Source organism: Pristiophorus japonicus, chromosome 16 (genome assembly GCF_044704955.1).
Source record: "Pristiophorus japonicus isolate sPriJap1 chromosome 16, sPriJap1.hap1, whole genome shotgun sequence".
NCBI lineage: Eukaryota > Metazoa > Chordata > Chondrichthyes > Pristiophoridae > Pristiophorus > Pristiophorus japonicus.
In genome coordinates this window covers 120,677,600-120,704,055 of record NC_091992.1, presented here as the reverse complement: position 1 = coordinate 120,704,055, position 26,456 = coordinate 120,677,600, and the positions used below count along the sequence as shown (strand labels likewise).

General features: G+C 46.2%; 1 protein-coding gene across 1 annotated transcript in view; it reads left to right on the top strand.

The window, feature by feature from the left end:
* map2k6 (mitogen-activated protein kinase kinase 6) overlaps window positions 1–26,456 on the top strand; it is a 122,183-nt gene that overhangs the window by 24,174 nt on the left and 71,553 nt on the right. The window contains exons 2-3 of the mRNA XM_070857764.1: window positions 8,639–8,700; window positions 18,740–18,788. Coding sequence (XP_070713865.1) covers window positions 8,639–8,700; window positions 18,740–18,788 — 111 coding nt within the window. The remainder of the gene's footprint in view (window positions 1–8,638; window positions 8,701–18,739; window positions 18,789–26,456) is intronic.

The following is a 26,456-nucleotide window of genomic DNA, read 5'->3' as shown; positions in this document are numbered from 1 at the left end:
CTGTGTGCCAGGCAGCTGTCATGTTTCCCTGAAGAAGTGCAGCAAAACCAATCACCTGCTCTCTGCTCCCTTTTTTTTCTGACTGTTCCGAATAGATATTTCCAGGAGAGGCAGAGGTCAGAAAAATTGTCCCCGACAGATAAGTGACCAACAATTTGCATTGTTGGCTCGTTCAGTAGCCTCCAAGATGGCGACAGGCTGCCAGTCTAGGGCAATACTTTACTGCTGAAGGTGCAACTGGCCTTTTGATGTATGTTTCTCCTCTTTTCCCCCTCCAACTTTCTCCCTATTTTCACCCCCCCTCTCTGAAGATGCTGATTCATGCCTGGTTAAAGTTTCACAGGCACTGAATTGGGTGGTTGGCAGACTGTTCAACACGAGAACGTGGGAGTCGAGCATGATTCTATTCTCAAAGATGACCACCCACCCTATTTCTAGAAGGGGTCTCTAGAAGGCCGAAGTGAGGACCCTATTTCCCCCGCCCCCCCCTGCCACAAAGCATCAGGCAGCTGCTGTCACTTGTAAAAACCCTGCTCAATCTCCACAGTATCCTCAGCCATACTGATGAGGGGATGGGTCCCCGTTAACCATTGGGCTGTTCCTAGTTGTTAACAGAAAAACTTCGCTTGCCAACTCCACAGTCTCCTTTGACAGGATGCTAAATCATAAACGGACTGTTTTCTTCTGTTTTTCATGCCACAATTCTTGCATTTTATGAATTACACAAACCAGATTCATCATGACATCACGTCCTTTTGAGGTGACTATTTTTAGAGCCAGTAACTCCCTTTACTCTGTGGGCTTTTGCGGTGGGGGAGGGCGAGGAGGAGGGTTGTAGCTTTTTAACACAGCAGCTGAAAAGTTGGTAACACCGTTAGGTCGAACCTCGGCCGTACTGATAACTGCTGATTGTTACAATTGTGGATTGATGTGTCATTGAACAACATGTGAGGAAAGCATGGCACACCACAGACATCCTGCTTTATAAAATAAGTAGTTGCCTTATTCAGGAATTGTGAAGTGGGCTGGGTTCACTTGGGTGTTGCTGTGCATGAGCTGCTGCAGCCAGATGAATTTTACTTCCATACCCCACAAGTAAATAGAAATTGAAAATCCCAGACCATTCTCTTGCACCCATTGTGTTCACGCTCCTTAATTTTAACTGTAACCCTGGTTAAATAAATCCTTTTGTTTGGGCTGCAGATTACAGTTTTAAAACTGCACGTGCTCACCTTCTGTGTTGCTTCACCAAAGCACAGTAAATATTTGATACCAGAATGATGGAGCTGACCTGTGAATTCCTGGGAATAGATGGAACATCGAAGCAAGTTGCTCATTTACAGGGCTGGCTAATGTCGTGTGTTCCCTTCCTATCCTTGGAAACAGAAGGAGAGTTGCTCCGGATACAAGCATGGGAATATCTCCCAAGTGCAAGCATTTACATTCTTAACTGGAGCTTTGTGTGGTCCACTCTTTCCCACTTCTACCAATGCCTCCCAATGGGATTCTGAGGAGAATTTGGGTCTTTCCTCCGAGCGATCGAAGATCAGCCTTTAATGACCTCTGTTAGATGTAACGTTCCTGTTTCTATTGTTGTGGTGATTTTGGAACCGATTATTTGCCACTTTCACATTGAATAGAATTTTGTTTTTGCATGTGTGCATTTTCTAAAAATATAAAATTAACTATTCCGCCTCATTTCTATACAATTGATTCTCCTCCATCTTTGCCACCCTCACTCGAGGAAGACAGCATTATCAGTGGTGCCATTCCCTGCATCAACATCACCCAACAACTTGCATTTGTATAGCGCCTTTAACAAAATAAAACATCCCAAAGCTTTGCAGGATAATTCATCAGGTAGTATATTTTAAGATTTGACATAGGGATCTCTCTCTGGCCACTTTCTAGGAAACTCATAGAAAGCCAAAGTGCATTTACAGAGTTACAATCGTACAGCACAGAAATCAGCCAGTCGGCTCACCAGGTCTATGCCAGTGTTTATGCTCTACATGAGCCTTCTCCCACCTTGTGTCATTGAACCCCGTCAACATATCCTTCTATTCTTTTCTCCCTCATTTACTTATGTAGCTTCCCCTTAACTATATCTGCAATCTGGTGATCAGCTTCCTCTTGGAGCCAAATGACCTTTGGGTATATTGCTACAACCTACTGCAATGCACCAAGCAGAGATAGTCTATCTCTTGGAGGGTTGGTTTTGCCAGAAGCTTTTAGTGAAACTAATCTTGTTTTAGACATTAGGCAGGATCATGATGCAGGTTATTCAATACCGTTTTCTACCAAGTGCGTCTGTGCGTGCTTACAAATTGCCTTATCTTGGCAGCTTCTACTGTGCCACAGTACAACCTGAAGGATCAAACCTTCCTCGCAAACCGTGGACAGCCATCAGCCGCCTCAGAACTGGGCATGGCAGATGCGGCCATCTTGCTCTGTCACGCCTGTGTGGTAACTGGTGTGTAACGGCCACCCCACGTTAAAAGAATTCATGTACAAGCATCTTCCACTGTTTAAAATCAGCTCTGATGGACAGGTCACATAGTCCGCATGCCCGATACGAGACTCACAAAACAAGCGCTCTACTCGGGACTCCGACACGGCAAGCGAGTCTCAGGCGGGCGGACGGAACGCTTCAAGGACACCCTCAAGGCCTCCTTGGAAAAAGTACAACATGCCCCCCCCACCCCCCCCCGACACCTGGGAATCACTGACCCAAGACTGCTCAAAGTGCAGAAGAAGCATCTGGGAAGGCAGCGAACACCTCGAGTCTCTTCGCCGAGACCAAGCGGAAGAAATGCGTGACCACCCAAGCACCCCAACCAAACCGGCCCTTCAATCAACGTCCCCTCAACCACCATCTGCCCCACCTGCGACAGAGACTGTCGGCCCCTCATCGGACTCGAGTCATCTGAGAACTGCTTTTTAGTGTGGAAGCAAGTCATCCTCGACTCCGGGGGAACTGCCTAAGAAGAGAAGAGGTGGAAGATTAAAGCATCCCCACCATGCGACTGTGGAGCACATCACTGAGCACTGCCCACAGAGGGAATTCGCAGGCAGTGTACAAGGTATCCACGCTGTTGCACAGCTTTGGCCTGGATATCTGATTTAGCTGAAATTCGATTTGCTTTGCGACTACCATACAAAAGAAGACGACCACTCTGCCATAACTACACCCCTATAGAATAATTTACCACCCCAGCGCTTTATAACTGTTATTCTTTCAGATCATTAATCGGCTGAGACAATAGTACACAAACTCTGTGTGTGACTACAACACCTGTCTATTCCTTTTCTCCTTACCAACCTTATAAGGCAGTAGTGCTGCACTTGGTTACATTTGTCTGCTTTATGACTGGATAATGGCATTACTTTTGAAGAGGAATAGTTGTCTCACCTAGAAGTTAGCGATACAGTTGTGGCCCACTGTAATGTATTTGCTTCATGGGTTCTTGCTCAAGAATTCATTCCAAAACATTGCTATTCAGAACTAGTTGGTTTATTAACAAAGGTTCAACAATCACACTGCACATTACCAGTTCATCCACTAGGCTCACAACTGCATACCTCATCGTGGATGACCTAGACCCAACTGACTGGGGTTTTATTGAGTCTTGTGAACATCACGTGATTGGCTAAGCCACTCACAATGCAACAGCTCCACAAACCCGTGAGCATACTCGCAGGTGCATACATTACACGCAACAAGATCAGCTCTGCTTGATTATATTTCATGATTTTAATTGGCGTCAGTTTTGTTCAGGTGGAAGTGACTGGTATAGAGGTGTCCTATTGTACTGATGTCAGGTGATTGTTTCAACAGTCCTGCTTTTAGTGAACATATAGGGCCCAAGTTTCCGCCCTCTGTAAAAATGGCGCAACTCCCTAAGGTGTGCCGATTTTCTGGAACAAAAAGGGCGTCGAAAACTTACCTTGTGATTCTGCGAGCTCCTCAGAACGTCTTCGTGCTCGGCGTGGCGCATCACAAGGGGTCAGGGGTGGAGCCAGGTCCCTACGCTGAAAAAAGTGCCGGGACCTCTGCACATGCGCGCCAGAGAGAGACACTGACAGAGACAGACACTGGGTGGGTGGGGCCGTCCCAGCACGCTGTTGGAGGGCTCCCGGTGCTGCAGTAAGTGCGTAGAAACTTAATTTTTTATTTTATTGATTTAAAATAAAATTATTTAAATTTTTTTTTTATTGATTTATTGGTTGATTTATTTATCATTTATTATTGATGATGACTCTTTATTTGTAAAAGTGAAGTGGTTAATGTTTGTAAACCCCCCTTCCCCCTGCCCCCCCCCCCCCCCATCTCTCGCTCCCTACGCCTGATTTATAAGTGTAGACAAGGTTTTTCTGAGCGTACACTTACTCCATTCTGCGTTAGTTTGGAGTAAGTTTTCGCTGCCGAAACTTGCAAAACAGGCGTAAGTGGCTGGACACGCCCCCTTTTGAAAAAAGAAATCTGTTCTGAAATGAAACTATTCTAACTCACTAGAACTGGAGCAAACTAAATGCCGAGAATTGCAATTTCGAAGATGCTCCATTCTAAACTAGTTGCTCCAAAAAAATAGGAGCAACTCAGGCTGAAACTTGAGCCCATAATGTTGCATCTTTTTGTAACTTGAGCCCATAATGTTGCATCTTTTTGTTTCTTATCTCCCTCTCCCTAATGTTTTCATCAATATTTGACGAATGCACAGATGAGAAGTCGGTATGTTTTAGTTCCATCGGCTGCTGAGCAGAATACCACTCACCAACTGAGTGCAAAGCTAGATGGATCCAGAGCTATCACATACTGTGTTAAGGTTGTGTGTATTTATAGGAACATAGTAACAGGAGTCGGCCATTCAGCCCCTCGAGCCTGCTCCACCATTCAGTCAGATCGTGGCTGCTCTGTACTTCCACTCCATTGATACTCTTACCCAACAAAAATCTATCGATTGAAAGCTCCAATTGTCCCAGCACTCATAACATTTTGGGGGGAGAATTCCAAATTTCTACTACACTTTGCATGAAAAAATGCTTCCTGATTTCCCTCCTAAATAGCCTAGCTCTAATTGTAAGATTAAAGGAAGCAGTCAGAGGAAAGTTGTTTTTTCTGCAATAGCCGGCAAAAGGTAAGGAAACTACTGCGTGCACTGTGAATAATGGACATCACTGCACAGTAGCAAAAATACTGACTGATACTGAACCGAAGATGCAAACGCACACCTAGTTGTAAGGTAGTGTAACACAAAGGAGGGTATATCAGAAGGAGATCTTGGTGTAGCTTTGATGCATACAAATAATGGGCAGGTGGTAAATGCCTCCAGATCACCCACTCCAATGGAAAGGAATAATGCACAGTTTGACTGAAGCCTGCTTGCCATATGTTATGGACGGGAATAGTTTGCGGGATATGTGCACGGAGAAATAATGATCGAGATTGATCATATGCCTTGGAAAGAAAGACCTGCATTTATAAAGCACCTTTCACATCCTCAGGATGTTCCAAAGCGCTTTACAGCCAATTGAGTGTAGTTACAGCTCCCACAAATTTTACAGTGACCGGATAATCTGCTTTTAGATGTTGATTTGAGGGATAAATATTGGCCAGGACACCGGGGATAACTCCCTTGCTCTTCTTTGAAATTGTGCTGTGGGATCTTTTACATCCACCTGAGAGAGTAGATGGAGCCTCTGTTCAATGTCTCATTTGAATGGCGGCACCTCCGACAGTGTAGCACTCCCTCAGCACTGCACTGGAGTGTCAACCTAGATGTTTGTGCTCGAGTCTCTGGAGCGGGGCTTAAATCCACAACCTTCTGACTCGGGCAAGAGTGCTACCCACTGAGCCACGGCTGACACCTTTTACTTGGAGAGTTGAAGAAATCTTTCTACCTCTCCCAACTGTACAATTGCTAAGAATGCTGCTATGGTTGCAGAAGTATATTGTGAAAGTGGGAGTGAGCAACTCCGTCAGAAAGTGAAGGGTTTGAGCCCACTCCAGACAGCCCAGGTGTGTCGAGACTACAAGTAGCACTTTTTCTAAAGGACCCCACCTATTGTTTGCAGATGGAGGGTGGGTCACCCTTACCCACTGGACACAGTATCCCCACTGGACATCAACCAAGTCTACTGTATCCATTCGACAGTAGCATTGAGCAATGAAGAAGCTGCCGAGTGTGCTGTGAGTAAGAGGCATCCACCTACCCCAGTTATTTGGAAATTTTCCTTCGTGTGGCTTCCTTTCAGCCAGTGCTGTGTCTATGACTGCAGAAGCATTAGCGTAGTGTGGATTAGTCACAGAATGGTAATCGAGATCCTACACTACTCGGACTGGTGGCATCATGGAGATTGTCCGCTAACTTCTCTCAAACGCGCGCGCGTGCGTGTGTAAATTCAGGTGCCAGTGAAAGCAGTGAGCACAGGACCGGTTATATTGGTTGAATGGTAGCTGTTTGGATAGGCATCCAATTAATAGCGAGTCAGCGCAGAACCTTAACATCAACCATGCAAATAACCACCAGTGGATTATAGAATGCACAGTGCTGCCCATGCACCCTCGCGCTACCTGAAGTGAAGGTACCTGGCTGTCTCCAGGCACCTGCGAAGAGTAATCTGCCAGTGAGGAAGTTCCTCCGGCGGGGCGGGGAGAAGGGATACTCCAGGCTGGATGAGGGGAGCCTGCAGTTGGTGCCCAGTTGATTTACGACACAATAGATTGGTCTCTGGATGCAATTCTATAGAATAATGTACAGAAGGTCAGGCAGCACCATAATTTTAATTTCTAAAATCCAGCACTACTTGAATTGAAGTGTTCTTGTGACGTACAAATGCAAGGACGGGTCTTTCTGTTGCATTATCTTACTGTTTTAAACTATGACCCACTTCCAAAACCACAGAAAAATAGGAAGGGTGGTGAATTGGCTTGTAAGGTCAAGTGATTGAGATTTTTTTTAAATGCACAGTTTTGTTGCAGCCAAATGAAATGTGGAGCATTCATCATTTCTAAAAAGGAAAATAATTTGATTTATTATTCAATTTTTGAAAACTGGAAGAATGATGTGTTGGCCTGGCCCATATGTATATGAAAACCTCAACGTCTAGTGAGGTGAATAAAAAATATTATTTACTTCTTTGAAAGTTAAATTGCTCAAGTGTATGACTTGGTAAATATAATTTTTTATTCACTGAGGCATGAAGTCAATATTTGATTTGCTATGTTACTTTTGTAATTATGTCCTAAACGAAAAGCAACACAACGCAGGAGAGATAAAAGCCTCTGATTAGAAAGTATCGCCGTTACTGCAGTGCACCCTGTACCTTCGTAATAGGATTCCCATTCTCCTCCGCTAATCCAACCTAAAGCACCGGAAGGTCTGTTTTCAGATAGGGGTTGTGGGGGGGGCTGTTGATTAACAGGTAGTTGTCCCTTTTCGATGTGTGACCACAGGAGCTTGCCCCCTTCCCCTTTTCCCCCATGATGTGCGTAAACAGAGGCTAGTGCTTAACCACCTGAGCTAACGCGACACCACTGCTGATGGGTCAAATATGGTCATGGCAACTGGGACCCATTTCACCCCCTGCTCTCGCCCTCCCCTCATTTTTGTTTCAATATTTTGGCTGAAGTTTTATTGCTGGAAGATCATTGCTCCATTAACATCAGTGCTGGATATTTATTTCAGATGTTTAAATGCCTCCCATGAGTAACTTTGACTGTTGACGTAAAGATCTTAATGCCCAGACTGGAATAGAGCTGTGATCAGGCGCCTGGCTTGTTTTGTTGGGTGATGAAGCTTCGCACTTGTCTCCTTTTCTTTTCTTTTCTCTCTCCCCACCCCCCCACCCCCTCTTCGCTCCTAATATAATTCAGGGAAAGGCAGGGCGGGCTTACATAGAGCAATAATGATTTACCCTCACCTCATCTTTACACCACTAGCAAACCTCCAAATTTATTTCTGTACCGAGGGAAAGGAGGGGCCTGTCTTATTGAAGGATGCCAAGGCCTTGGAGAAGGTGCAGAAGAGATTTGCTCGAATGACACCAGGGATGAGGGACTTCAGTTATAATGCAAAACTGAAACTGTGGTTGATCTTGGACCAGACAAGGTTAAGGGGAGATTTATTTGAGGTGTTCAGAATGATGGGTTTCAATAGAGCAAATAAGGAGAAACTGCTTCTCGTAGCAGGAGGGTTGGTAACTAAAGGACACAGATTTAAAATGATTGGCAAAAGAATCAGAAGGGAGATGAGAATTTTTTTTTGAATGCTGCAAGTTATGATCTGGAACGCACTGCTTGAAAATGTGGTGGAACCAGATTCGATTGTAATTTTCAAAAGGGAATTGGATAAATACTTGGAAAAAGGAGAAAAAAAAATGGCAGGGCTATGGGGAAAGAGCAGGGGAGTGGGATTAATTGGTTTGCTCTTTCAGAGAGCCGGCATGGGCACGATGAGCCGAATGGCCGCCTCCTGTGCTGTGTGCATCATTCTCTGATTTCAACTGCAGAGAATGTAGTAAACTTCAAGTAAAAGGGCATGGTGGCATATTTGTGAAGCTGTGATCTGACCCCAGTCAATGTGTGGGGCACCAGCTCATCGCCTTCTCTTTCTGTGATTGTGTCTTAACAGGTAAGAAAAAGAACCGGGGGTTGAAGTTGTCGAAGGAGGTTTTTGAGCAGCCACAGGCAAGTCCCACGTAAGTAACCACAATTATCTGAAACTGAATCATTCCATACAAGGCAGCACTGCAGAAATTAGTAAAATCGAAGAGCATTTGGGATGATCAGGTGGATGGTTTTTAGCTAATATTTTGAAAAGGTTGTTTCATAGGAAACAGATGACAGTGTTTCATCATTACTGGGAATATGACTGAATCACCATCGCCATCTCTGCTAACTGGCGGGTGGGACTGTAATATGAAATAAATTGTTTTATCAGTTGGTAAGTAGGTCTTGCTCGTCCTGTAAAATATGCTGTTCAGTCTGTCACAGGAAATCAGATCCTGACTGAAGGCAATAACCGACATAGGAACAAATGAACCCTTTGGTCGTGGCAGGGTGTTGGCGAGGACTGGGGCGGTGAGACGGTCACAGCCGACTACAAAGGTCTTGGAGGAGCTGCGGAGAGAGGTGCTGAGCGAGAGATGAGCTGCCATTGCTCGCGGAGTGCGAGGGTTGCTTTGTATTTGCGAGCTGGAGAGCACATTGAGGGAGTGAGTGGTCCCAGCACTGGAACTAGTCCACTGGTTCCAACCACTGTTGGTTATGCTCAAAACCTGATCTACGGCCGAGAAATTACAATTTCATTCATTTAGACAGATCTGTATTTTATCATTTAATTTTTAGCTGATGCATTTGATCATATTTATTGTTTTGCCCGTTTGAGAGATTGGGTTGGAATAGGGCCAGTTGTATCCAATATGAGCCCAGTTTTATTTTGACGGCATTTTCTCTCGTGGACGAGATTGTTGCTGCTCCGATCTGGCCATTGATTTGGACTACTAATAAGAGATTTTTATCTGTCAGGGTTCAGTTTAAAGCTCTTTGATGCCAAGAAGACATTGTTCTAATTTGTTGTAACCGTCAGCAATCCCATACTGCTTTATTTTTATAAAAAGGGAGACTAGAGTGAGTTCAGGGTGTGGGAGCCCTTGATGCCTGGCATGGTGGAGCAGTGGGACAAAGGTTTGATTTCCCTCACCCCACTGAGCCTCAAGGTTTCGTATGGACTGCTACCGAGGAGAGCAGAGGCACAGGGAGAGAGATTAAAGCAGGAGGTGAATCACTGCTAGCCTACAGATGTACGCCTCCTAGTGGCTGGAACAAGACCCGCATTGGAAGTGGTCTGAGAGCATGCTGTTCACCTGCCCTCTTAACTGATGGAGATGAAAGACCCAGAGAATGGGTGTTGAGGGACAGAAAAAGCGAGGGAGTGATTCAGAGGATGAAATATCCTCAAAAAAAATTATATGCACATCTCCCATTGTACCTATTGTGGAGAAAATACCATTGTCGAATCCCTCACCATCAATATCTTGGGGGTCGCCATTGACCAGAAGCTTAACTGGACCTGCCACATAAAAACTGTGGCTACAAGAGCAGGTCAGAGGCTGGATATTCTGCGGCGAGTGTCTCGCCTCCTGATTCCCCAAAGCCTTTCCACCATCTACAAGACACAAGTCAGGAGTGTGATGGAATACTCACCACTTGTTTGGATGAGTGCAGCTCCAACAACACTCAAGAAGCTCGACACCATCCAGGACCAAGCAGCCCGCTTGTTTGGCACCCCATCCATGCACCGTGTCTGCAGTGTGCACCATCTACACGAGGCACTGCAGCAACTTGCCAAGGCTTCTTCCGCAGCACCTGCCAAACCCGCGAGCTCTACCACCGAGAAGAACAAGGGCAGCAGGTGCATGGGAGCACCATCACCTGCAAGTTCCCCTCCAAGTTACACACCATCCTGACTTGGAAATATATCGGCGTTCCTTCATTGTCGCTGGGTCAAAATCCTTCACTACATGGACTGCAACGGTTCAAGAAGGCGGCTCACCATCTTCTTGAGGGCAATTAGGGATGGGCAATAAATGCTGACCTTGCCAAAGATGTTTACATCCCCAGGAATGGATTTTAAGATAATTCCTGGGTAGTTAATTTTGGTTTGGACTGAATGAAGCTCGGCTGATGGGACTTTATTTACCCTTCTCCTTCTGAGCTTCATTTTCTTCACTTCCCACATATGTTTAAATTAGCCGCTAATATTCAACCACATTTCGGCCATCACTCGGATGGAGTGCATACATGTATATATTTGAACAATGGATTGGGGAGTGCTACTTGGTCTGTAATGGTTACTTTACACCTGAGCCTTGCATGTTCAGGGTATCGGAATAAAGTCCCTTTGATGAACCTGCTGGGCACGAGAGGATAGGGCGGCATGCGACCAATGCACATGTGGGAAAAACTGGACTCAGCATTTGTTTAATTTATGGAGGGCCTTATTCCAGCTTGGGATTCTGCAAGTATTGCCACAGGTCTACATACAAAAGAGCTGCAATCACTTGATTAAACATGACTAATTTTTACAAGTAGAACTAACTCCCTTTAGTTGAGCATCTCCAGTATTGCTGATGTGATATTCCTGGTGTTGTGATGGATGTGCTAGTTTTTCAGATGGATTTATTTTAGGATCAGGGTAACCATTTTTATGTTCTGATTCTGAAACCAGCATTAGGACTGAACAGTAATAATAATGGTCGGTGATTAATCGTAGAACAATTTCTGAACTTCTCCAAAATGACTACTGCTAAATATCATTAGTAATGTTCTGTCTCTTCAACACAGCATGAAGTTAAATTACACGAGGACAGAATAAATGTGATTTATTTGCAATGGGTTTATAAATAGCACACCGATCTTGCACCGTATCCATCAGAAATCTGGCTTGGTGTGTATGCAGTCCAGATGTGGAGCTGCTTAAATTTAAAATAGCATCCAGAGAAATGTCACAAGGACAGCATTCCAGGAAAAATTCCTGTTGTTTGGGAAATGTGGTCGTCTTGCCTCATTCACTGCCTTGGCAATGGGAGCCCAATCAGTGGAAAGAATTGGATTAGAGACTTTATCATCCTTCAGTGCATCGTATTTTTGTTGGGTTTAATTTATCCCCAGTGGACTGAATACGGTTAGCGGGGAATGAGCCAGTCTGTCAAGTTAACTTCCAGGTAGTTAAGATGCAAGTTGACCCCAGTTTCACCTAAATTCACTGGGCTTCTCTTGATTCTCGAGTCAAAAATGTGATGAGTGAAAAAGGCGATTTGCTTCAATTAAAAAAAAATATGTTGCATCAGCATATTGGTAAATCTTTAAATATAATTTCTCCATGATTCTACTGCTTCACATAGGATATATGGCACAGAAACAGGCCATTCGGCCCAACCAGTCCATGCCGGCTTGTGGACGAGCCTGCGAAAAGTTGGAAGAGAGTTAAAATGGGATTTTGGTGCCTGGCATTTGTGTGCTCTGGCCATGGTTTTTCATCAACAGCAGCTGCTTGCATTATTTATACAGTGCCTTTAATATAGAATAAAATGTCCCAACGGGCTTCACGGAGCCAAAACAAAAGATTGATGCTGAGCCAAAGGAGGAGATATCGAGAGCGGGACCAATAGATGGGTTTTAAGAAGGGTCTTGGAGGAGGAGAGGGGTGTGAAGTGTTGTTGTTTGGGGAGGGAATTCTAGAGGATGGAGTCTAGGGGTCTAAAGGCATGGCTGCCAGTGATTTCTCAAAATGACATGGGGTGGTGGGGGGGGGGGGGTGAAAGATGTGTAGAGCACTGGAATGGAGCATTTGTGGAAGTGGAGTGAGTTGGATGGTGGAGGACTGGAGGAGTCTATAGAGATGGGGAGGTGTGTGGCCACGAAGGGGATTTAAACACCAGGATGAGGATTTTGAATTGGAGGTGTAGCAGGACTGGGGGCCAGTGCAGGTGAGCAAAGACCGGAGCGCTGGGTGTCTGGGACCTGCTCAGGATAGGATATGGGCAGCAGAGTTTTGGATGAGTTTAAGTTTACAAAAGTTGAAGGATGGGAGCCTGACCAGGACAGTATTATAATACTTGATGTCTGGTGGTGACAAAGGCACGGAAGTGGGTTCCGCTCGAGCGGGGAGTTAAAGGCGTGTGACGTCACGGAGGCGGTCTTTGTGATCGAGAGCATGTGGTATTGGAATCTCAGCGTGGAGCAGAATAAGACAAACGTAGGTCCCCTGCAGTCAGAATCAGGGGAAGTCACAACTGGGACCAAAGAAATGGCAGACCAATTGAACAAGTACTTTGGTTCGGTATTCACTAAGGAGGACACAAGCAACCTTCTGGATATAAAAGGGATCAGAGGGTCTAGTAAGAAGGAGGAACTGAGGGAAATCCTTATTAGTCGGGAAATTGTGTTGGGGAAATTGATGGGATTGAAGGCCGATAAATCCCCAGGGCCTGATGGTCTGCATCCCAGAGTACTTAAGGAGGTGGCCTTGGAAATAGCGGATGCATTGACAGTCATTTTCTAACATTCCATTGACTCTGGATCAGTTCCTATGGAGTGGAGGGTAGCCAATGTAACCCCACTTTTTGAAAAAGGAGGGAGAGAGGACCGGTCAGCCTCACATCAGTAGGGGGGAAATTGATGGAATCAGTTATTAAGGATGACATAACAGTGCATTTGGAAAGAGGTGACATGATGGGTCCAAGTCAGCATGGATTTGTGAAAGGGAAATCACTGGAATTTTTTGAGGATGTTTCCATTAGAGTGGACAAGGGGGAACCAGTTGATGGTGGTGCATTTGGACTTTCATAAGGCTTTCGACAAGGTCCCACACAAGAGATTAAAGTGCAAAGTTAAAGCACATGGGATTGGGGGTAGTGTGTTAACGTGGATTGAGAACTGGTTGGCAGACAGGAAGCAAAGAGTAGGAGTAAATGGGTACTTTTCAGAATGGCAGGCAGTGACTAGTGGGCTACCGCAAGGTTCTGTGCTGGGGGGCCCCAGCTGTTTACATTGTACATTAATGATTTAGACGAGGGGATTAAATGTAGTATCTCCAAATTTGCGGATGACACTAAGTTGGGTGGCAGTGTGAGCTGCGAGGAGGATGCTACGAAGCTGCAGAGTGACTTGGATAGGTTAGGTGAGTGGGCAAATGCATGGCAGATGAAGTATAATGTGGATAAATGTGAGGTTATCCACTTTGGTTGTAAAAACAGAGAGACAGACTATTTGAATGGTAACAGATTAGGAAAAGGGGAGGTGCAATGAGACCTGGGTGTCATGGTACATCAGTCATTGAAGGTTGGCATGCTGGTACAGCAGGTGGTTAAGAAAGCAAATGGCATGTTGGCCTTCATAGCGAGGGGATTTGAGTACAGCGGCAGGGAGGTGTTGCTACAGTTGTACAGGGCCTTGGTGAGGCCACACCTGGAGTATTGTGTACAGTTTTGGTCTAACTTGAGGAAAGACATTCTTGCTATTGAGGGAGTGCAGCGAAAGTTCACCAGACTGATTCCTGGGATGGCGGGACTGACATATCAAGAAAGACTGGATCAACTGGGTTTGTATTCACTGGAGTTCAGAAGAATGAGAGGGGATCTCATAGAAACGTTTAAAATTCTGACGGGTTTAGACAGGTTGGATGCAGGAAGAATGTTCCCAATGTTGGGGAGGTCCAGAACCAGGGGTCACAGTCTAAGGATAAGGGGTAAGCCATTTAGAACCAAGATGAGGAGAAACTTCTTCACCCAGAGAGTGGTGAACCTGTGGAATTCTCTACCACAGAAAGTTGTTGAGGCCAATTCACTAAAAATATTCAAAAAGGAGTTAGATGTAGTCCTTACTACTAGGGGGTATCAAGGGGTATGGTGAGAAAGCAGGAATGGGGTACTGAAGTTGCATGTTCAGCCATGAACTCATTGAATGGCGGTGCAGGCTCGAAGGGCTGAATGGCTACTCCTGCACCTATTTTCTGTGTTTCTATGTTAAGATGCTGAGGTCACAAACTGTATTCCCTGCACCTGTTTTTGAAATGGCTCTTGGTGTATGTCACAACTTCTTTTTGATTTCAGTAAACTAGTGACCTATGCCTACATTACTGAGTGCTTATGTTTCATTACCTGAATCTCATCAGTATATTTACATCGCTGAATTTGTAGGAACGCTCAGATGTGCTTGTGAGGATTTGCGCATTGCACATAGTTATGTATGTGAAGCAATACAGTCCAAACACTGCAGGACATTCTGTAAATGAAGACTTGACTCAGAGCATCAGATAGCTCCACAAACTCTAGTCGGCGTGTTGTGTACAGCGGTGCTGACTTGGGGCTGATCTGTTATTTTTGAACGAAAAGTATAAGAGATGCTATCACGGTGAAGAAAGAGACACAAGGCAAAGCGGTGATGGATGCAAATCTTTCATTCCGCAAGTGTTAAATAAATAAATCAATTTGTGTTATAAACTGCTGAGAGATAATTAAGTTACTGATACTGCATAACTTAAAGAGGAGGCATAGTCCCTTCATGTTATAAATGGAGATATTTTAACACCGATTGGTGTTTTTCAATCTCTCTCCTGGTCACTGTGGTCGAGGCAGTCTTGGAGCGTTTATCTTGTATCCAGATCCTCCTTACATACTGCAACCACTGCTGCCCACATCCCACTTCCTCTTCATGATGTCGCTGGAATGCAATGTTACTGCCACTTGAGGACAAGTTGTACACAAACTGTCTGCTGCCAAAATCTGACCATTAGTTCTGAAGTAAGAAGGGTCAACTGTGACCGCCCTCCCCCCCCCCCCCCCCCCCCCCCCCCACCAATCCCAACTGCATAGATATCTCCCTTCATAATACTTAGAATGATGGGGAAATTCAACAGAATATACTTTTCTTTCAAAACACATGAATATCAGCAATGAATCCTGTTGGGATTTAACCTTTTTTTTAAAATAAAAGAAAAATTGTCGTAACTGTAAATTAATTTGTAGACTTTTTTCGAAGTAGGTAAAGTCCAATTTCTCGTGGACCGTTGACAGATTCTTTACTGGTGGTGTGCAAACACCACAGTCCCTGAAACTTTGCGAGGGATACTCAGTAAAGGTGCCCTCCACTGTGGCCCTCAGGATGGAGTGGCAGTGCTACAGGATCATACCTGGTGTTTCCCTCGTGAGGACCTTCAGCTGACGATGTAGTCCCAGAGGGAGGGCCGCGTGATGTCGGCATCACTCGGACAGAGAAACTATCTGCTCTGACTGACCTGCCAAACCGCGAAATACCTTGCGCTCAGTCCTGTTCCTGTCCACACAGTTGGACCTGGCAGACTCCCATTATAGTCTCTAACCTGCAAGGTGGATCTGTGGAATTCTCTGCCCCAGAGACCTGTGGAGGCTGGGTCATTGAAAATATTTAAGGTGGAGATAAGCAGATTTTTGAACGATAAGGGAGTTGAGGGTTATGGGGAGCGGGCAGGGAAGTGGAGTTGAGGCCAAGATCGGATCAGCTGTGATCTTATTCAATGGAGGAGCAGGCTCGAGGGGCTGAATGGCCTACTCCTGCTCCTATTTCTCATCATCTTATGTGAACTGCTGTCTACTGCGCGATCTTGGACTGTGTGGAGGGCGATGAAAAGACAGCACAATGTGTACTCCTGATGCGTCCCCTTTACCAGTGTTGCCCTGTGGGTGAGATTGGCAAGCAGGAGCACACCCGTGGGACTGTTCCACTTGTTGCTTGAGTCTCAATGCTGTCCTCAGCTTTAACGGCGGCTTCTTGGTGAGCTCCGTCACACTGGCCCTCTCCGCCCCTCCTCCTGCATCACGTCAGTGCCTGATTGTGTTGACCCAAACGGTAAGGATGTGGAAGAATTACTCCTGAAGATGAGACCAGTTTTTGTTTAACGGACATTGTACAGTGCACATGCACTGAGGACCCATGTCACAATAAGAGTTTCCGAGCGTACTGAACATCACATGACTGTTGAACTGACTGGGTCAAGAACACTTGCATGTGTTTGAAAGGACCTGCATCTTTTTTATTGCAGTGCTCACCGTACAAGATGCAGCGAGACTTTGACAAGAAATATTAGGACATAGTTAGATTGAAAAGTGTACAACACTTTCAGAATCCAACTATTGCCGTCTGCTCGGGTTGCTATTCTTCCCTGGCCATGCTGGGATCTGATGTCACCCCTCAGTTTTTAGCTACAGGCCACAGATGTGCACTTGCCAATTGCCAGCTGTGCAGGCTTTTTCTTTTAGTTTGGCACGGGGCAGGAGTGGGGAATGGGGCTAATTGGATTGCTCTTCGAAGGGGCCGGCATAGACTCGATGGGCCGAATGGCGGCCTCCTGTGCTGTACTATTCAATGATTCTGTAACCATTGCCAACCAATTTGCAGCTCGGGTTAGGATTTTTGAAAGTGAACATTTTTTCCTTGCAGCAGTTGCGTACTATGCACTTCTGGGTTTTTGACTCAATCCCTCTTCCCTGTCCTCTGTTTGTTTGAGTCCGAGCTGTTTCGGCCAAATCTCTGTCATGGTTTATGTAACTCAGGCTTCCATTTGCATGTGCACCAGTATCGGAACCTGATCTCGCTGCTGCTCTAACCATATCTCTGGCCCTTCCTTGGGCCCTGCACTCTCTTTCTCTCACCAGGAAGAACTCCCCTGCCCTTCTTCGAAATAGTGCCGTGGGTTCTTTTACGTCCACTTGAGACAGCAGACGGGGCCTCGGTTTAACGTCTCTCATCCGAAAGACAACACCTCCAACAGTGCAGCGCTCCCTCAGCACTGCATTGGAGTGTCGGCCGAGATTTATGTGCTCAAGTCCCTGGAGCGGGACTTGAACCCACAACCTTCTGACTCCGAGGTGAAGGTGCTACCCACTGAGCCACAAATTTTCATAGCTTACACAGAGGAATAGCCGTTTCCCACAGATTAATTGGCCAAAGGCGTTTTCTGTTTTGTAAGAAATTGTATTGTGGAATACAGAAATGGTTATTAATGAAAGTTATCAAAACTCCAGTCAGGTGTGTGTGTGTGTGTGTGTGTGTGCACCATGCTCCTCTTGTGTGCCTCCTTGTGGTCAGAAATTGAAGCACAGCCAGGGAGGCTGGGAGCAAGTTTTAAAAGGGAAAAACAGAAATAATTAAGGCGAAGGTACAGCGACTTGTGTCTGTGTTTCCAGTGTTGCTTAAGCGGGGGTGGGGGTGAAATTGGAAAATTGACATGTGTTGGATGTGTCGTAGAAATATTTCTGGAATAAAAGAGCTATTCCAGGCTCGGTGCGTCGATGTTTAAATATATGTGTAAAATGCATGGTCTGTTTTCTCCGCTCTCCCTCTGTCCAGTTTCCTTCCCTGTGGGTATGGAGCTCTTGGTCGCAAACGTTTCCACGCCATGCAGTCAGCTGCCTGCATCAATCGATCGCTCCTGTTGGAGCTGGTTAGCCAGACTTGCCCAGTGACGGACAGCCCCGGCACTCTGACTTGTAGCCTTCTGATTATACCGTTAGAGCTACTCTATTTGTGTACTTTATATAAAAAAAATTAACTTTACTTCTAGTCTAGAATCACAGAAGGAGGCCATTTGGCCCATCATGCTTATGTCGGGTGTCTGGAAGAGCTGGCCATTTACTTCCATTCTCCTGCCCTATCCCTGTATCCTTATTTTTTTTCAATTTTTTTTTTTTATTTAGTTCCGTTTTTATTTAAATACAACTATTGAGGTTCTGTTTCCTGCATTCTATTTGGTAGGGGCATTCTATGTCTTAGCTCTTGGCTCTTACCAAAAATAAATTCCTACTAATCGCAGCCTTCATTCTTTTGGTGAAGTTTTTAAATTGATGTTTAAATCTAGTTCGAGAACTCCCTAAAACCAACCCCCCCACCCATCGCCACCCAGCGGCAATCATCTTTGCTGTTTTACCTCATCAAAACCTTGAATCATTTTGAACACCTCTGTCAGATCTCCTCCTCCTTCCTAATGAGAAAAGCCTCACTTTCCTTGGTCTGGCTTCACAATGAGCCCCACATTCACAGCATCGTCTTGGTGAATCTCTCTGTGCCCTTTTCATGGCTGGGACACTTGTGTTGCTGTTCGAGCAGTGTGAAGCCTCGGGATGTTTTGGGGAGTTCTCAAGTTGGTTTTACTGAGAAGACTTTGTGCAGTTTGAACTCACTTTTGTTCTCTCTCTGCAGTCCCCCAAGAGACCTGGATTCTAAGGCTTGCATTGCGATAGGTGAAAAGGTAAGTCGCCCAACTACTTCTGATTTATTCCACACCGCACCAGCTCTCTTGTCACGTGGAACGAAGATGACATCAAATCATTATTTTGGGGGACGCTGCTTTATAGCAAGCTTTAAAGTAAAAAGTTCATATTATCCATTTCTTGTTAATTCTTGGCAACTAAACTTTAGGATGTATTTTTTTTAAAATTCGTTCATAGGATGTGGGCGTCGCTGGCAAGGCCAGCATTTATTGCCCATCCATAATTGCCCTGCAGAAGGTGATGGTGAGCTGCCTTTTTTGTAGTGGTTTCATATCACTGAGAGTCTCGCTGGGCCATTTCAGAGGGGCAGGTAAGAGTCAACCACATTGCTGTGGATCTGGAGTCACATATAGGCCAGACCGGGTAAGGGCGGCAGATTTCCTTCCCTAAAGGACATTAGTGAACCAGATGGGTTTTTATGTCAATCCGGTAGTTTCATGGTCACCATTACTGAGAGCTTTTTATTCCAGATTTATTTAATTAAATTAATTTAAATTCTCAACTGCTGTGGTGGGATTTGAACTTGTGCCTCCAGATCATTTAGTCCAAGCCTCTGGATTACTAGTCCAGTAACATAACTGCTATGCTGCCATACCCCAAGTATCAAATCCTTAAAAAGGTACAAAATGAGTGAAGAGCACTGCATCGTGGGTGGTGAGGCGGGACTGCCCCTTTAAGGAAGCTGAGGTGATGTATTTTCCTGTAGTTTCACGAGTTAGATTCTAAGGGATGGATTTTAGGCTTATGTTTATGGCGGCGGGACGGGAAAGTTAGCGGCCGGTTAAGTTTGGGCACCTGGGCCCTGCGTCGAGGCGCAGAGCTAAAGGAGGCGTTGTACACCTCTTGGTGTTCGGATGCAAAACCCCCGATCTAAACAGCCGGCCAGGGAGCGCTCCGAGAAAGGTCTGGGGGTGGTGGGGAGGGAGGGGGAAGGGGGGGGGGTTTATTACCTTCTTCGAAACCTGGAGCGCAAAGGATGGGAAAATCCAGCCTTCGTTATTTGCTGCTTGTACCCTCAGATCAGAGACATGCATTGCAATGCTATTTTTTTTTTTAGGATTTGTTAGATGAATAGAGGCTGAATTAGGATAAAACAACATGGAATTTTACAGCACAGAAAGAGGCCATTCGGCCCAACAGGCTAATACCGGTGTTGATCTTCCACACCAGCCTTGCCTCACCCTTGCTTCACCCCGTCGGTGGAATTGTTTGGTGATCAGTGCCCTGTTGATTTTTGACCACGTAACCCTTGTGTTACATAAGAACATAAGAAATAGGAGCAGGAGTCGGCCACCTGGCCCCTCGAGCCTGCTCCGCCATTTAATAAGATCATGGCTGATTTGATCATGGACTCCGCTCCACTTCCCTGCCCGCTCCCCATAACCCTTTATCTGATATCGCTCAAAAATCTGTCTATCTCTGCCTTAAATATATTCAGTGACCCAGCCTCCACAGCTCTCTGGGGCAGAGAATTCCATAGATTTCCTCATCTCAGTTTTAAATGGGCGGCCCCTTATTCTAAGACTATGTCCCCTCGTTTTAATTTCCCCTATGATTGGAAATATCTTCTCTGCATCCACCTTGTCGAGCCCCCTCATTATCTTATATGTTTCGATAAGATCACCTACTGAACTCCAATGAGTATAGGCCCAACCTACTCAACCTGTCTTCACAAGTCAACCCCCTCATCTCCGGAATCAACCCAGTGAACCTTCTCTGAACAGCCTCCAATGCAAGTATATCCTTCCTTAAATACAGAGACCAAAACTGTACGCAGTACTCTAGGTGGGGCCTCACCAGTACCCTGTACAGTTGTAGCAGGACTTCTCTACTTTTATACTCCATCCCCCTTGCAATAAAGGCCAACATTCCATTTGCCTTCCTGATTACTTGCTGTACCTGCATACGAACTTTTTGTGTTTCATGCACAAGGACCCCCAGGTCCCTCTGTACTGCAGCACTTTGCAATTTTTCTCCATTTAAATAATAACTTGCTTTTCTATTTTTTTTTCTCTGCCAAAGTGCATAACCTCACATTTTCCCACATTATACTCCATCTGCCAAATTTTTGCCCACTCACTTAGCCTGTCTATATCCCTTTGCAGATTTTTTTGTGTCCTCCTCACAGTTTGCTTTCCCACCCATCTTTGTATCATCAGCAAAACTTGGTTACATTACACTCGGTCCCTTCATCCAAGTCATTAATATAGATTGTAAATAGTTGAGGCCCCAGCACCGATCCCTGCGGCACCCCACTAGTTACTGATTGCCAACCGAAAAATTACTCATTTATCCCGACTCTGTTTTCTGTTAGTTAACCAATCCTCTAGCCATGCTAATATATTACCCCCAACCCTGAACTTTTAACTTGTGCAGTAACCTTTTATGTTGCACCTTATCGAATGCCTTCTGGAAATCCAAATACACCACATCCACTGGTTCCTCCTTATCCACCTGTTCGTTACATCCTCAAAGAACTCCCAGCAAATTTGTCAAACGTGATTTCCCTTTCATAAAACCAACTCTGCCTGATTGAATCATGCTTTTCCAAATATCCCGCTACTGCTTCCTTAATAATGGACTCCAGCATTTTCCCAACGACAGATGTTCGGCTAACTGGACTATAGTTTCCTGCTTTCTGTCGACCTCCTTTTTTTAATAGGTGCCTTACATTTGTGGTTTTCCAATCCGCTGGGACCCTCCCAAAATCATGGAATTTTGGTAGATTACAACCAATGCATCCACTATCTCTGCAGCCACTTCTTTTAAGACCCTAGGATGCAAGCCATCAGGTCCACGGGACTTGTCCGCCTTTAGTCCTATTATTTTACCGAGTACTACTTCATTAATGATGGTGATTGTATTAAGTTCCTCCCTCCCTATAGCCCCTTGATTATCCAATATTAGGATGTTGATAGAATTGTCAAGGGTAAAGCTCTGTAAATGCTTCAATATTTGTCTGAGAGAGAGGGATGTTGAGTAATTTGAAGCAGGAGGTGGTCTGATGAGCAGCACTGGTTATGGATGTCAAGTCTCGGCAAAAACTTGCAGCGTTTTCTGCCTGGACTTGCAAATGCGGTGAATTTAATGTCCACAATAAGACCACTCACTTCGTGTGTGTTTTTGTTTTCATTTTTTTTACAAACTTGCAGGGTTGTCCTCAATTTAGGGCCATTCCTGGCGTATTACACTTGGAAAGCAAGACCATAATTGATCAAACGTCTGACTTGTTGCTGTGCTGGCTTTGTCCACTGGAGGGCGATGCGTCACTGTTGTATAATGTTCCCAGTCTAAAGTACTATTGTTCCGCTCTGCTAGAAATAGGCATCACTTCATTCACTCTTTTTATTGCTTCTCAAGTTAAAACCAGACTCAATTTTCAATCTTTTTTTTTTAAAGATTTAAAAATGTGTGTAAAAGCATGATGGTTTAAGGTGGAGAATTTTCTGTGCGCGCCCACATTAGTGACAAAGAAATTCAGTGAGATAATGAGCAGTCCATTCCCTTGCACAGATGAGAGGGTGTTTCAGCCCTCATGGGGGGTCAGAGTCTTGGCCTTAAGACTGCCCATCTCCCATCAGTGGAGCAGAATTGAAGTATTCGTTGAAATTAGGAAACACTTCAACATGCAAAGGGTGATAGAAGTTTGGAGCTCTCTTCCGCAAACGGCAATTGACGCGAGATCGGTTAATTTTAAAGCTGAGATTGATAGGTTTTTGATAACCAAAGCTATTAATGGATATGGGGCGAAGGCGGGTATGTTGAGTTGGGTTGCAGAGCAGCCTTGATCACACTGAATGGCTTCCTGTTCCCATGTTCCTGTTGAAGGTTGTGTTGGAGCACATGGCCTGCCTGCCCCTCGTGCCCCCTCGAATCGGCAGCCGGGACAAGTTGCTGCGATGGGTCTATTTAATGGGTGCCATTCGCAACAGCCAGGAAAAGGCTTTGCTGACTGCATCCGGCGGTAACTGACTGCTGCTCGCACGGACCCGTGAAGCCACTTGGTTTCCGGCCCGCTCACCGTGGCTTCATCTTGCAGAAGCAATGAGGGCGGCAGCTGAATCTGCCCGGGCTGTCTGAACGACTTGAGCAGATCACCTGTAATGTTACGGCTTTGATTCTTTAAAAATGTGAAGGATACGACCTGGGTCCAAGGGAGAGTGACAATCGTCGTGTCCGTCCGTTTACTGATGTGCTGTGCTTACGATTTCCGATCCCGGGGGTAGTTTGATCCTAGTGCTTAAAGCCTTTACTTTTCCCCCAGTGTTGGCCATGGTATGTGCACAGTCCCGGGTCGCACCTGTGAGATTGAATTGTGGAAGAAGTTTAAGACTAACAAATATCCTCAGAAATACAACCTGCCATTTACTTCTGGTATTCCAGCATCTGCAAGAGGTTAGGGTGCGTTGTTCCCTCGGCTCAGCGGTTAACACACCACGCAGCGCTGCACTGAGCCAAAATATCCCAAGCTTGATCGCACCCAGGGAACCAGGTGGAGCATCCAGGGTTGGATTGACCGCGGGGCGGGGCGGATTGACCGCGGGGCGGGGCGGATTGACCGCGGGGCGGGGCGGATTGACCAGGGAGCAGATGGGGCTGCAGCCTCAGACCCACCAAAGACCATAGGCCCACCAAATAAAAGTAGGAAAAAAAAATAAGGCCTCCCAAATAGGCTGAGAGAAATTTGTATAGGAATATATTTGCATATATGTATAGGAATCTAGTACAGTAAGCTCTCGTTTACCCGGATTGTTTGGGGATTCGGCAACTCCGGGCAAACTAATTTTCCGATAGGGCGAGTTTACATAAATCGCAAAAAAATTTACAAGAAAAACCAATCCTGTTTACCTTAGGACGGCATTACTTGCCTCTCTGCAGTCGGCATAGGTCGGACCGCCCGTGTTCACAGGTGGTCACTGCGGGGTGTAAGGGTCGGGTGGGACTCGATAAGCGGGCCGGCGTGACAACCAGGGGCGTTGCACACTGGCGCAGCTGTGTCGCCGCAAAACCGTCCCCGGAGACCCCCGCGGGGCGCTGGAGGCGGACCGCCCGCCCAGGAAACCTCACCGCCGTCATTGCCGCCTCTCCGGGACAGAAAATGGAACGTGAAAGGCCGGAAGGTCTGCCCCATGGAGTGCTGGGTGGCTAAACATGATTCAGTAAGAAGGGAAGTACAATGTATAGTTTGCACAGCTTAAAGTAAGTAATAATGTTCACTGCTGCTTGTACTTGTTATGTACCCAATGATCCTCTCACTTTTGTTTAGTTGCCGAATGTTGCAAAATTTTAAATTCCGTCATGGCAGGTTTTCCGTTACATTCGTATCCGGGTAAACGAGAGTTTACTGTATTGCAATGTTACCAGAACCAGAATATATACCTACTTGATACAGAATACGTACTTTCATTGTTGAATATACTGGTCTATGTTTTCATACTCGAAATCAGAATCATATACGTAATGTAATGAACATGAACAAACATAACTATCGGTCCATTTGGATCAGTTTGCCCCCTGGCCCATCAGGCCCTTAATCCGGATCTGGCCACATTGCAGTTGGCCTCCGCACCATGGTCTCGGAATCCTGTTCCCAGCACCATCCAGTGCCGCCCAGCTGCCCTTGTGGATGTTGAGTGAGGCCCAGGAGAAGGCTTGATCCTGATGCCCCCGTGGTCAAAGAGCCAGAAGGTGCAAGTTCACGATGAACGAGGAAGGCCATTTGCCCATCTTGAGTCACCCACCCAGCGAGATCCTAACACCACCACCACGCACACGCACACGCACACGCACGCACACACTGCAACAGATACTTTTTTAAATGCTTCGAGGGTTTTATTTCTGCACCGCTCGAGCCACTCGGTCTAGTCCCACTCAGGAAGAATGGCTAACTTAGCAAGGTACTGGGGGAGGGACTGGAGAATCAGATCTCGATAAAAGTGAACGTCTTCGGGGAGAGAATGGGAGAAAACTGCGGAAAAAATGCATGTTCACACACGCAAAGGGCTGGGAGCTATCGCTGCAGTCTGTGGTCATTGGCCCTCAATGTTCCTCCTTCAGTAGAAATGTGCGGCCTGTAGGGGGCAGCAGCAGTATATGAATACAATGTAAAGATGGCCAAAGTTCGGAAAATTAAAAGTAGCACATGATGCCCGAGCATAAATCTAACTAGGAAATGTTTGATGAGCAAGAGGCTTCAGGTAAATGCCAATTCCCGAGTCTGAAAGGTGTCTTCATCGTGCCATCAACAGTGATCCTTAAAGTGGTACCTATGTTTTAATTCTGTGCTATTTCGAAAGCAGTTGAAGTTAAGTGTTGGAAGCTTTTTCATTGTAATAAGATTTAATGAATGCTTGGGAATATTGATGCTGCACAGTATTTGTGTAGTGAAATCAGACCTGAGACAATATTAAGGCAATTTAAAGACCAGTGGAAATACCTGGCAGGATGTCTTTGGCTCCTGGCCCGTTTCAGATGATAACATAAATGGGCAACGCGTTCCAGTTTGTAAACCGTGTCTACACAAGTAGAAAGTTAACATTCTGTGCGATCGCCGTCACTGATTGAGACAGACCATGATGGAAACTGTAGTATGTGAATAAAGAGTCTGACCAGATACTGTGAGCTCAAAGTGAAGTGTGACCGTAGTCTTTTATTGCAGGTCTCCATAGTGCCCCTCCAGCCTGTGAGGCCTCCTTAAGTACAGCTGCTCCCAAGGGATTGTGGGATCCCTTGGGACTCCAGGCGATGAGCCCTCTGGTGGTTAAGCAAGGTATTTGCAGGTTTACATATAACAGAAACCATCCCACCCGTTTCCACGAATATGCGTTTCCCCGGAGAGTGACTGGAACCGTGATGACGTACTCCTGGAACGGGGGGGGTGCAAAATTGCCCTTTTTGCACCTCCTGGGAGCACAAATCTGTTTTTGCCCAGTGGGGGGGGGGCGCTACTGGCTCCCAGGAAATTGCGGGGGAGTTAGCGGAGGCGCTGACACGTAGCGCCCAAGCCGGCGTGCACCCGATGACGTCATCGCCGTGTGCAGCGGCCCCTTTCCGTCCTGCGGCAGAAATTGACATCCGCTCGCGGGAAGGTGCACTACACCGCGCATTGCCATCTTCTACTTTTGGCCCGCCTTGATCCTCCGTTGCGTGGTCCAGGCCGCCGTCGCTCCGGGCTGCTGCTTCGGCATCACGCCGCCCTGGTGGTCCAGTGAAGGCCATCAGAGGCCCGGCAGAGTGCGCAGCGGCCCGCCTCCTCTAACGTCAGCACTACGCGGAGCAGCCTTGTAGTGTCCTCGAACCTGCGCGACGTTGCACTCCACTTCCTGTGAGGGGCGCGGGGCAGGAAGTCCGGCTCCAACTCCGTTACCGCCCCAAATGGGGCACTGGGGGATTTCGTCCCCAAGATGTCTGATGCTGTCTAGAACGCTACATTCAAAACCCACCCTACACTTGCTACTGTCGAAGCCTTCGTCTAATAAGTGTGTAACTGTGCCAGGCACGAGGCTCCCAAGGCAAGCGCTCTACTCTGAACTCCTTCACGGCAAGCGAGCCAAAGGTGAGCAGAGGAAACGTTACAAGGACACCCTCAAAGCCTCCCCGATAAAGTGCGACACCCCCACCGACAGCTGGGAGTCCCTGGCCAAAGA